The sequence below is a fragment of the Rhinolophus sinicus genome, linkage group LG10, assembly GCF_036562045.2.
Source record: "Rhinolophus sinicus isolate RSC01 linkage group LG10, ASM3656204v1, whole genome shotgun sequence".
NCBI lineage: Eukaryota > Metazoa > Chordata > Mammalia > Chiroptera > Rhinolophidae > Rhinolophus > Rhinolophus sinicus.
In genome coordinates, this window is record NC_133759.1 from 30991321 (window position 1) to 31005074 (window position 13754).

The 13754-nt window shown below is 37.9% G+C and overlaps 1 protein-coding gene across 1 annotated transcript in view; it reads left to right on the forward strand.

Moving 5' to 3' along the window:
• COL6A6 (collagen type VI alpha 6 chain) overlaps positions 1-13754 on the forward strand; it is a 105870-nt gene that overhangs the window by 60442 nt on the left and 31674 nt on the right. Inside the window, exons 9-18 of the mRNA XM_019725970.2 lie at positions 401-744; positions 829-907; positions 4187-4344; positions 6509-6601; positions 8126-8179; positions 9947-10018; positions 10103-10129; positions 10465-10509; positions 10599-10652; positions 11738-11800. Coding sequence (XP_019581529.2) covers positions 401-744; positions 829-907; positions 4187-4344; positions 6509-6601; positions 8126-8179; positions 9947-10018; positions 10103-10129; positions 10465-10509; positions 10599-10652; positions 11738-11800 — 989 coding nt within the window. The remainder of the gene's footprint in view (positions 1-400; positions 745-828; positions 908-4186; positions 4345-6508; positions 6602-8125; positions 8180-9946; positions 10019-10102; positions 10130-10464; positions 10510-10598; positions 10653-11737; positions 11801-13754) is intronic.

The window sequence follows — 13754 nt, forward strand, 5'->3', positions numbered from 1 at the left end:
TTTCTCTATGCAAATGTTTTCATAATTATCTTATAATTTCATGTTTGTTGAATGACCTCAATTGATAAGTCACGGGATATGAATTTCCTATTTTAGTCTGTCAACATTTCCACGATATACTTGAGATATTTAAATGATGGCATAGCTTTTTCAATGGCCACAATAAAATTTTTCAGAACTTTAATTGTTATAGAATCATCTAGATTTTATACTAGCTAAAAAAAAATATTATATACTTTTACAGGTTTGTGAAAGAATGACTCTGAGCTTCTGCCATTGTTTCCTCGTGCTCTTTTCTATTTTCCAACTTGGTAACTTGATTCAGATATAGCATCCAAGTCAAATAAATGGATTTGTTGATCTAATAAGGTTATGGTTTTTTTTTCCCCTTGAACCCTAGATTGTTTTGTGGACATTGTGGTAGGATTTGACATCTCAACTCAGCAGAATGGGCAGACTTTGCTTGATGGTCAGTCTGAGATGGAAACCTACCTTCAAGACACCTTACGTGCCATCAGCTCCCTCGGTGGGGTTAGCTGTGAGGTGGGCACAGAGACTCAGGTTAGTGTAGCTTTTCAAGTGACCAATGCCAAGGAACAATACTTTCCCAAATTTGAGATCTACAGTGATGACATACTGAACAGCTTGAAGAACATAACAGTTAAAGGACCATCTCTTCTCAATGCAAACTCCTTGCGTTCCCTGTGGGATGCCTTTCAGAATAAATCGGCTACTCGTGGAAAGGTAACTTGGTTTCATTTTATTTGTTGGTCTGTGGTTGCAATGATCTCCTTTTTACTCACTTTTCTTTTTGGAATACTTTCCTAGGTGGTTCTCTTATTCTCAGATGGATTGGATGATGATATTGAAAAACTTGAACAAAAATCGGATGAACTTAGAAAAGAAGGTATTGAGCATGAGGGAAGAGTGGGAAAGGGGTGTTTATTAATTTTATAATATCAGATCTCAATTCTAGCTCTTAAATGTCCAGGCACTCAGATAACCCTGAATTTCTCACCTTTCCACTCTGTATGCACTTGACAGAGCAAATGAGCTCTGAGAACATTTTTTTGCCTCTACTTTTTTCTTCATGCCCTATGTATATGAAACAATACTGAATACAAAGTCCTACTTCTCTCCTATTACTATATACCTTCTCCATAAGCTTTCCTGGGAGTGCTCCTTGCCTCACATTATCTAATATTGCTGCTTCTTCAGTATCCGCAGAAGTGAACCGTGTATTTCTGCTTGACCAAAAAATGGGAGAGTTGGATTATTTTCTTCTAAACTCTTAAAAAGTTTCCAGAGTTGCAAGCATTGTTGGAGAAGTTTTGGGGCTTTTGAATCAGTTCCTTCCTTCAGACCACAGATGAACCAACCATGGTGTTTATGAATTTTTAAAGCTTTGGCACCAAGGTTTTGGCTTCAAGAACCAATGCCCAGTCTGACTTACTGTTGGTTCTTACTAAAATATGGATCCAAGAAGAAAAATGCATCCACATGGTTTGACTATAAATAGAAAAACTTTCCTATATGTGGATGCTATTGTGCCCCACCCAGACTCCCCCTTCCAGCCAGGCTCCCACATCTTCCAGCTGCGGTGCGTGTTGGCTGCTAACAGCTCACAGGTCCCCCTTCACTGAGGAATAGCCTTTGGTCAATAGCCCTTTGTCAATGAGAGCCACCTCACTTGGAATGTTACTCTCTATGTCACCCCTACGCAGCAGGTAGAGTTCAAAGAGTTGGACCCTTCCCTCAACATGGCACCATGAGGTGCAGTTTATGGTTTTCTTTGTTTTTTAATTTCAGCTTTTCTTTTGTGAGGAAAAGATGTATCTCTGACAGACAACATCAGAGTTTTCTCCAGGGAGTTTCTCTTGGAAAACCTAGATTTCTAAGACCAATCTTCTTTCTTTCAACTCTCAAGGAAAAACTAGTAAATGAATTTCAACTTCAGAAGCTAGATTTTAATATCCTCAGAAATTGAGACTCTTTGGGGAGAGATAAAGAGATGATGCCCACAATGTTCTTTGAAAAGTGTCAAATGGCCGTCAGTGTGAACAAGAAGAACCTCCAGCTCGGGCTTCCCGTACGCAAACATGTGACTTCAGTTGATGCTAACTAAGCACTATAATCTAGTGACCTAGGAAAGCCTCCCTAATGTGACGCCATGTAAACTGCTGTAGTTTACATGTGTAAACTGTACCCTCACCATGGAATTAGAAGAGACCAGGAGAAATGGTGGGTGTGGCTGTATAACTAGTGTATGCAGATTGGGGTTTGAATTTATTTCTTAATTTTTAAAGATCTAATACTCTAAAATCTACTCAGTGATTATTCCCCCCCGCCCCCAATTTTTGAAATCTTTTCTCCTGAATTCGTTTTTGGGAATTGAAGACACTGTATTTAAGATCATATGACTTGTCTATTGGATGAGTCTGAAAGAAGCAGGATTGGAGCCTCCATCCTGAGAAAAGCAGTTACAAATAATAGTTATATGCACATTTCCTGCAAATCAACAACTCCATGGTTCTCATACTCTTACAAGTTTTACATTTCCTAGAACCAATAATCAAATGTGAGGTGTTTTCCCCCTTATAAATAGATCCGCTAGCATGCCTTCTCTTGATCATTTAACTCCAGTTGATGAACTCAGCGTTCCTTATTGCCTATCCCAGTTCACCTCACCATCCATTTATTCCCCTTAATTCTCTGTTTTGGAAGAGTGACAAGCTGTTCTTGTTTGCTTGAAACAAGTCAGAGACTCTCAGCATGAAAACTAGGAAATTCTAGGCAAACCAGGACTAGTTGTCACCCTTTTCTTTGGTGTTTCTTCCTTTATTCCACCTCAGCCAACCACTCTGTTTTCCTCCCCTAGAACTTGAACTTTCCCAGTGTGTCCTTGAAACTTTATTCTCTTCATTCCCCTCCTTATCTGCCTTTCATTTCATTCAATATCATATGCAAACTTATATAAGGAGCATTCTTAACTCTCAGTCAAGTCCTGGAACAGTTCTTTATCTATTCTAGTCCATCCGTTTCCGTGTCCCATCCAAAGAGTTTTTCACCCATCCATTAAAAAAATGAGACAACTTAGGCCAGTGGAGTCAGGTTTTCATAAAGCTAAATTTATTCAGTTTTAGGACTGCTCTTAACTCTCTGGTTATGTCCTTAGTACACTTTTGTTATTAAAATGCCTTTTGAGTCTAGGCTTTGGAATTGGGCTGTCTGGGTAAAAACCTAAAAAAAAAATTAAAAAAAAATTGAGCCAGTCATTTAACTTCTCCAAGACTCAGTTTGCTTGTCTGTAAAATAAACCTATAATTGTACCTACCTATACAGTTGTATCTGTATCTTACAAATACGGTAATTCATGTAAGGCACTTAACCGACCTCTAGGCACATAGTAACTATTAATAAATGAGAGCACAGTTGTGCTATGGTTACCGCCACTATAACAATTGCCACGTTTATTACTGTCATTATTTTAACATTCTTACTTTGCAAAAGAAGCCAACCCTCTGTTAGTCCCTAGAAGTTATCTTTGAAATATTCTGGTCTAGAAAATCCCAAAGCCTATGAGCCACAGCTCTAGATGATGATGTGTCATTTATTTCTAATTGCCTGACAAGAGGTCTTTTACGGCATTTTGCTACCTACAATTCCAACTGGATTCTCAATCCCTTATGAGGTTATTTAGGGCTGTGCTTCTCAAACGTTAATGTGCATGCAACTCTCATAGGGATTTTATTAAAGTACAGATTCTGATTCCGTAGGTGTGGGATGGGGCCTGAGATTCTGTATTTCTGATAAACTGCAAGGTGATGCTTGCACTACTGTTCCAAGGAAGCCCCTTTGAGTGGCAAAAATTTAGAACACTTACTTTCTTGACATATGGCTTCCTCCGTACTTCAGCATGCTCTGTGAACCCTTTTTTAACTCATTCTCTCACTGTTATAATTTACCCTGTCTCCAACTTAATTAGTTTTGAAAAATGTAATTCCTTTTGTTTTATGATTAGTCTTGTTACTTGTCAGTTTTATGTAGCGTGGTTGGAGTAAGTGCACAATAAAATGAGTGTTCCTCTTGCAACTGTTTTCCAAGAATAAAAATTTAGATACATATGCAAAAAGATTAAAATAACCAGACTCACTTCACCTGGAGAATGATAAACTCTGTTGGATAGGCTTGAATGCCCTCATAACTGTTGCTCTGAGTGAAAACACCGATTCAAATGACCATCTGGCTGACCTTCCCTACATTGAATTTGGGAAAAGATTTGAATATAGGACCCAGCTCACTATTGGAATGAGAGATCTTGGGAGCAGACTGTCAAAGCAGCTGGTAAGTTATTCAGAAAAGCAGGTGAGTATAAATTTTTTATTGGTTTCATATATAGGTTTAATATTTATGCTTATAAATTTGAACTGCGTTCATTGATTTGGGAGTGAAGAAAGGCCTTTCTGAATTAGTGGACAGCCCAAATAAGAGGGTGTTTTGAAAGAAATGTAGTAGAGTAGAGATATGTCAAAGTATGTCTATGTGCTCGCCCTAAAAAGAAAAGAAAAAAAGGAAGAAAGCAAATAGCAAGCATAATCCTGCTCAAGTTATAGTCAAGGAATGTAAACACCAAAGATAGTCTGAGACGTGTGAGTCAATGAGCGGCTTTCTCAGCCAGCCGGTTTTCACATCCCCTGTGGATCCTGAGTGTCACAGCTCACCACGTGGAGGATAATTCTAGTGGCTGAGATGCGTATTTTCCCTGCAACATGGCCTGTAAATGAGAGCCAGTTACTTTTAGGGTTCAACTAGAAAGGAAGCAATCTGCTCCAATGCTGAAGAAAAATTCGTGACATAATGATAGACCTACTATGTGGTACTTTGAGCAATCAAAGATTTTTGAAGACAGTCTTGACTAACCAAGATTTTTGCCTTATGATCTATTTTTAGAACCCAATGTCTACATGAGATGTATCTTAATCATATTTCTTTCAGCAATGGACAGGAATTCAAGCTAGAGTGGTGAAGTGTTACCAAGATATGTGGTACTACTTTCACCTTAATAAATGGCCAATACTTTGTAATTTACTTATAATTTATAAAATCTATAATCAGCACATCGGGACACTTTCCAATGAAGTGCTAGCTCCTGCTGTTTTATACCTATAGAATTTGTATATAGATAAATGTTTAAACGCAGTTTGTTCAGTATAGTAATTATGTAAAAACAATTACTTAAAGAATATGGGAGTTTCATTGGAATTCCTTTCTACATGGAAATACAGTGTCTGTTTTTAAAAATTTATGTTTTTCTGTCTACTACTTTTTGAAATCTGCATTGGTAATTCATAGAGAGAGGAAGTTATTCCTCAAAACAAGCATGTCAGTTTTTAGGTATCACAAATGCAACTCTACAAGAAAATCGTAATTTTAGACAGATTAATTTTAATGTTAATAGTAAAAAATTTGATGCTGTAGGATTTTGGTGATCCAAAGAAAATTTATATCTATATATGAAATCAGAGAATCTATTTTGTTGTTATTATTTAGTTTTATATGTTTCAAGTGTTATTGGTTTTTCTGAGATTTTTAGAAAAATATTTCTAATGTCAGAAAAGCAACATTATATAATAAAAGACAAAGAGGGGAAATCACTAAGTGGTTGTAACAAAAGATCTTCATTTTTCATCACACTAGAATTTTGATGGGAAACACCTCAACACAAAGATTGATTCTCCCCCATCAAGGCAAAACATGGCATTTACTATAAACAGAATTTTCCTAAAATAAATCTTGTGGGTTAATTGTAAAAATGCAACAGAATATGTCAGTTATTCAGGGGATGACTAACTAGGTCCAGGGTGACATTCACTCACATTTTTAAATATAGAATGTGATTTTGGGGGGACCAAGGTATAAAGAAGAATATTCTCATGACCCTACCCTCTATAGCAAATACTTCTGAAATGTTGAACATGTAATTAGCATTTTTGAAATCCCATCACACATGAACTGCTCTGGAAGTGTTTACCATTGGACTCAGTTCTAAGCAGTGTGACACTGGGCACCGTCTAAATCCTCTAGCATACAAAGAGTTCACAAGACAGGAAACAGAGAAAACACTATGCATTCACTTTATTGAACGAAATATTGGGGACAGAATTGTACAGGGTGATCACCAACACCATGGTCAATGCCGGGATGTTGTGGGAACGGAAAATCATATTAATAGTATGCAGTGAGCTGGCCATGACTAAACTGATACCATTTTGAGAACATAAAAAACATCTTTGAGTTGATTCTCAATTCCTCGTATGCTAGAGAATGCAGACCATAGAAGGAAAGATGGAAGCTAAAGAACACCTCGTGCATTCTCTCTAGAGCACCACCACTTTGATGGTAAACAGGCTTCTGAAACTGATCAAAGTCTGAATCACCCTGGTGAGCTCGTATGTGTGATTGGGACGCAATGCCACCAAATATAATGTATTTCCTATCTTCCCCCAAGGTCAGTGTTGCTGAAAAGACGTGCTGCTGTTTATTCTGCAAGTGCATTGGAGAAGATGGCACAATGGGAGATCATGGACCACCAGGGAAAAAGGTGATTTTAAGATTTATGGCTCACTTAATTTGAATGTAATGTGTCTTTCAGACATGAGGTTAGGTAGACATAAAGGGTGATTTTTAACTGCCTGGTGAAGCCTCTGAGGTAACAATTTATTACACTTGTCCTCTTATAAGTCAAATTAGATCGTCAAGGCTTTTCCTTGGCATTCTAAATTGGAAACTTTCTAAAAACTTTTGATACAAGTCTCAGGAGAAACAACTGCCAAGAGCCTTGATTATCCAGTGTTCTCGCAGCGATGACAATGAAGCAGAAAACCATTTGTCATCTCGCATGTTAAATAATGAAAACCTCCTGAACACCAATGTCATTTCAATTTTCATTTTTAATGACTGTGGAGTCATTTAAATCAAGTAGGGAATATTTTGTGTAGTTTGCTGAAAATCAAGCTAGATCAGATTACTCTATCATATGCAGCAAAAGATGTTAAGATGTTCCATTCAGCGTTAGCCAGACCAAAATGTTATCACAAATGTATAGGCAAAAGCAGACCAATTATGAAAACAGGAACCAAAAACAGATTCAGATATTTCCTAACCAAAGGAAGTTTATGCATCCTGATATAAAAATATGATTTGGGGCTTTAGAAAATATTCAAATATGTACAAACATACTGTATGGAAAAACATACTACATGTTCAAATCTGTACAAACATACTAATAGTAATTTGAGTGCTGTTTACAGGTGCGTTTGATTTTTGAATAATGTATAGCTAGCACTGTAACTCCCAAGTTACCACGACTCTGTCTCTGAAGAATATTTTTGGACTAATGATTTCCTGAATGCTTCTACTTCATGTAAAAAGAGTGGTAGAATTTTTTAAAAAACAGGGCTCAGAAAGAATGGAAAGAAATGCAGGTGGTCTCTTTTTCTATGATTCCTAAAGAAACATTGTTTTAATGAAAAGATAATTCTAGTCTGTCAGGGGCAAATACAGCTGTGTTAATTTGAACATTTGTCTGGAAAAATTCCAGCACTGTATATAACCCAGAGAAACTTAACAGCCAGCATTACGATTCACATACCCACACACCCTCGAGTTATCTGGAAATATTTCTCAAAATTCCATTTATTTGTTTATTTATTTAATTTTAAATGAAGGGAAAATAAACTCAGACACAGACAATAGTTTAGTGGTTACCAGAGGGGAAGGGGGGGTGGTCGATGAGGGCAAAAGGGATTAAATCTATGGTGATGGAAGGAGAACTGACTCTGGGTGGGGAACACACTATGTGAGATAGAGATGATGTATTACAGAATTGCACACCTGAAACCTATGTAACTTTGCTATAACAATTGTCACTCCAATAAACTTTAATTAAAAAAATCCATTTATTTTTATATGTATAAATGCAACGTAGGTTGTGGCAGAGAACTGATTTTTTCAAACTCTTCCTTCTCTCAATAAAGTAAAACTGTAAAGTTGTATGATGTTGCTTGAGTGCCTCTGGTTTTGGGGCTGTGGAGTGCTAACATACTCTTCCTTTCTTTACTTCCAGGGACCCCCAGGTCTTAAAGGCAGTGCAGGCTATCTGGGAGAGGAAGGCATTGATGTAAGTCAAAGTTTTTTTCGCTTCATTTATTTCTAATAACATATCTACAATATGAAATCATTTGTGTCAATTCAGAGACACAAGAAAAGTCAAGATTCTAAGGATTTATGTGCAAAACCAGAGGTCTTTCCTGTTCCTCATCAGCTTTTGCTTCTAGTGATTATTAGTGGTCTATTAACCTACTGTCTCCTCTTTTACCATCCACAAACATTGCACAATGAACTCAAGGCAAAAGGTGTCTTCTTCACCAAAAGAGTCAACCACTACCATTTCGCCCTATCTGATTCCCTTTGCACTGGTAAACCAACTCACCACATTGTTTATCAAGGATCTTACTTTTGATTGCATCCATCCATCTATCCATCCATCTATCCTGCCTTTCTTTGTTCCCTCTTTCCCTCTCTCTCTCCATCCCTCCCCTCCCTTCCATCAATACATCCATTCATTTAACAATTATATATTAAACATCTTAACATTTACCACATGATTTTATCAAAGACCTCACTCACAAATGTACTCAACCATTCATTTATTCATTTAACAAATATATATTCAGGCATCTTACCATGTGCTAGGCACAGTGCCAGGCCCTAGAAATAAAAATAAATAAAAGAAAAAATATGGTTTCTATCTCACATAATTTCCAAACTAGTAGAAAGACAAATGAGACAACAGTGGTTCCAGCTGTTATACACAAGGCCTGTGCTAGAGGTATAACGGGATGCAGTGTGACAGTGTAGCAGAACAAATAACCTCAAGTAACAGCCATGGTGACAGTTAGGACTTGGAAGAGGAAACCAGCAAATAAGGGGTAATGCTTAGACAAACATCTGACAGAGAAATAGAAATTTCTCCAGGTAAAGTTTGTGGGGAAGAACATTGTACCACAGAAAGAACAGTGTATTCAAGGGCATGTAAGTCGGAGAATTGTGTGTCTGCAGAATGGCACATGGCCAACAGGACTGGAAACTAGGACACAGAGGAGGGTTATATATGTGGCAAGCAAGACCCAGATTATTGGGAATATTGACTATCCTGCAGAAGATTTGGATGGTGTCTTCCAATTGATGGGTAGTTATTGAATGATGTTATGCATAGGAGTAAAAATTATGGCGGTATGGGTTTAGAAAGCATGCCAAGGCAGCATTATGGATGATAAGGCAGGAATTATGGGTGGAGGTCTTGCAGTAGTAGGTGCAAGACAAAGAGGTCCTCATTTTAGTTTGGGGCCGTGTAAATGCAGGTGGAATGGACATAACTGGGTGACCACTTGGGGAGAGAAACTGAGGATGGCATCTTTGTTTTCAGCTCACAAGACGTACAGTCTGGTGGGGTTACCAAGATAAGGACTGCAGGAGCAGTATTTTGTTTAAGAAAGAGAGAGAAGGGTGATGGATTTTGGTCTAGAAATCATGCCTCTTGCTTAGATCATACCTGGAGCATCCTTCTCTGTCTCACTAATTTTTCCTTATCTGTTCCTGGAATATCTCCTGAAATCTTGAGAGTACATCTTAGCTGCCAGTTGTTCGTAGTCTCTTTTATTTAGATGCTACCCCACCCATGACAGTGTCCATGTGGGATCCGAAGCAAAGCAAAGTTGTCAACAGGGTAGTTCTGATTTCCATTCTTAGTTTCTTTAAGCACAATTTCTGGATTGTAAACCATGAGAAGCCACGCATTTTTTCCCAACATAACAATTGTCAAATGTCCACGACAGATTCCAGATTACAATAGAACGACTTCATTTGGGTATGTGCTCTTTCTCAGGGAGAAAGAGGAACCAATGGACGAATGGGAGAGCAAGGTATTAGGGGATGCGATGGCGCCAAAGGTCCTAAGGTAAGGGTCTCATAAGACATTGTGAAGTCTTCCCAACTTATTCCATTTTCTTAAACTAACCACTACTGTCCTTTCTATTTTCAGGGAATCAGGGGACTAAATGGACAGGAGGTATGGTACCAAACATAACCATTTATCCCCCCATCTGCTTTCTAGAGCTATTTTTACTTTTGTGATTATTGACCAGTAGATTATATAAATGAAGTTTCTGTTGACCTTCCTTTTATTTATTGTCAAGAATTTCATTTTGTTGATTTCTGTCTTTTATTGCAGGCAATGTATATTATTTATTAAAAATTTCTATTACTCAGTAATCTTTGATACTACCCAGGGCCAGCCTAACAAAGAGGCTGTATATGGAGCATAAAATTAGACTTTTTGTTTGATGTCTGACTTCTTTCCAAATAAATGTAATGCACTCTATCCTGATCACATCCGTCTTTTAGGGAGAAGTTGGAGAAAGCGGAATTGATGGATTAAATGGAGTACAGGTAGAGCTTTCTCTTTGTGTCATAAAGACATTGCTGAGCTATTTCTCATTAAGAAAATGGGAATTTGAGTTTATTCTTCTGTTTCTTAGGGTGACAGTGGTCTTCGTGGAGGAAAAGGAGAAAAGGGTGATAGAGGATCCCAGGTAGGGATTTAATAAATAGACAACATGAAAACTGTACTGGGAATTAAAGATGTGATTAACAGAGTAGAAGAGCTACCCTAGGTGTATAGTGCCACAAAATTGCTTTGTGACAAGCAGTCATGAAACCTCAATCGCATGCAACAATAAACTTGTATTTCTTATGTGCCTGAGAGGTTCAGCTGATCTAGGCTGAGCCTGGCTAACCTTAGCTCATGTGTCCATAGGTTGGCTGGGGGCTTTGTTCCCCATGTCTCTAATTCTTCTCCTGGGACCAGACAGCAACCTGACCATGTTGGCTATAACCTTTTCATGGCCATGGCAGAAATACATGAGAAGAAGTAGAAACACACAAGGTCTCTCAAGACCTCTTGAGGCCTAGGCTTAGGATTCTCACAGTGACATTTCTATTTCCTTCTGTTGGCCAAATCAAGTCACAGCCAAACTCAGGGGTAGAGAATCTTAGCCCACCACAATTGGTAGGCACTACAGAGTTACATGGTAAAGAGCATCGATACAGAAAGGAGTGAAGAATTGGGGTCCCTAATGAAAAGCAGCTACCACACTAAGACCAGTCAGAGTGTGTTGACAAGTGTGTGGTGCAGGGTAGCACATTGAAGGTGTATGGCACTCATACCCATCTAGAACAAATACCAACATCAGCCATACTTCCATCATCTACTTTACCTGTGTTTGGAATGTGAACAGGTGAGTCAGAAACCCACTTTCTCTAGCTGATGCAACCAACTTGGGGGAAAATGGATACTTTCTCTGAATCTCAACTGCCTCATTAAAAGAAAGACAATAAACAACACCTGGTTTATAAAGTAGTTGTAAAAACTAAACAAGATGATAAATATCTCTGGAACACAGAGTTCACCACGGTGGCAAATAATTGAGGTCGCTCTTAAATTATTCACATGATGCCGGAAACTATTTTTTGGTTGTTCCTCTTTCCAGTTTAAAAATAACTTTAGGGAAAAATATTTAATTATTCAAATCAGGGAGAAAATAAGCTCTTTGTTTGTTTTTATTAATGCTATTAAAAGTTCTTGTCTTCTCCTTCTTCTGATTTTTATTAATTTTAGGGAAGCCCAGGAAAGAAAGGGATTTTTGGTGACCCTGGAGAAAAAGGGCTGCGAGGAGACCCTGTAAGTGCTGGGGCTACACGGGCTGTGAACTAACATCAGGGTTCGGGTCCCATCAGCACATCTGATAGGGAGAGACACCCCTACCTTAAGGTACTACAATAGCAAGACTGAGTTTAAATCATCACAGGCACAATTGTAAACTTTGAAAAGTAGATCCCTGATGCTGGATCCTCGAGATATGCGGGATGAGTATGGACAATAATAAGCCCTTGCACATCATTTGTCCTTGAGAATACACATTCAGAATCGTCCTCGTGCTTCAGAGCTGTGAAGGCATTCCACCCACTCTAGTTCATTATCTTCCTCTGACTATCTCAAAATATGGACAAAATAGAAGAAATAAAGCCATCTCTTTTTTTCCTATTCTCCAAGAGAACATACACTTTATTTCCACACAGGTGCTTGCTCTCCCAGGGACGCAACTCAGTTGAGTAAGCATCACCTACACCAAAAAAAGGCATGACCCACGCCAACATAGGGAATCTACCAAGTCCAGTGGAGCATGAGTTCTATAGGGCTTTCCTCACCATGCCCATATGTGAGGAAACCTCTAAAGCCTTAATGAATTAGGATTGAGGTTTGTTTTTTAAGTGGTTAGACGTTTTTATTGCTATGTAACTGACATAGCACCTTGTATAAGTTTAAAGTGTACAAGCTGTTGATTTCATACACACATACTGCCATAAGATGACCATCTGGGGCATCAGCTACCTCCTCTGTCATGGCACATAAGTTTCATTTCTGTGATGAGAATATTTAAGATCTAGTCTCGTGGCTATTTCGAAGTATATAATACAGTAGTATTGTCTATAATCACTACGCTGTGCATTCCATCTCCAGAACTTATTTTTGAACTGTAACATACATCAGAAAAGTACACAAATTATAAATATACAGCTTGATGAATGTAAATGCACTTGTGTGCTCACTACCCTGGTAAAGACATAGAGAAGGGCAATCCAGAAACTCCTTTCATGTCCATTCCAATCACTACCAGCCCTCTCTAAGTTAATCACTATCCTAGGACCATTAGTTTCACTGTTCTTGAACTTGAAGTAAGTGAATCATTTATAATACACTCTTCTGTTTCTGGCTTCTTTTGCTCAACTTTGTTTCTGAGACTCATTTTATGTTGTGGAGGATAACAGTTCATTCAGTCTCTGCTGTATAGTATCCCATTGTGTCAATGTACCGTGGTTTATTTATCCGTTCTGCTGTTGATAGATATTTGGGTTGTTCCTGGGTTTTGCTGTTATAAATAGTGCTGCTATGAACATTCTCATTTGTGTCTTTGGGTGCACGTTTGCACACATTTCTATCAGGTCTATACTTTAGGAGTAGAATGTCTGGATGATAACTTTGTACACTTCTATTCATCTTAAGTCTTTATAGCCAAATAGTTTGCAAAAAGTTTGTACTAACTTACATTCTCACCAGCAATATACCAGAGCAGTGTACTATCCCATCAGAATGGCTAAAATTATAAAAACTGACAATACCAAGTGCTGATAAGGAGTTGGGGCAACTGAAAATCTCACAGGACTTTGTCTTTAATAACTCCTTCTCTGTGGGTTGATAACAGAAAGAATCTGGTACAATATGAATTGACAAATGAAAATGTTAGATACACACTGATGGTAACTCTAAAAAGCAGAAGAATTTGCACTTGAAGACAACATTATTTTCTAAGTGACATCTGAAAATAGTCTGGTGACCTGAGCATTTTCAAATAGCTTCAAACTATCTGACTTAAAAAACAAACAAACTATTCACAAATTAGGATAATTAAAAAATAATAGTTCAAATACAAAGACATTTCACTCATCTATATATGATGGCTAAAAATCCACTTGGTATTGCTATAAAATTGCCACTGTGATCAGAATTTCCCCTAATTGTCTGCTAACTTGTCTGTATGGTTCTGTAATACCTTTGAAGAATCAGAATAGTATAA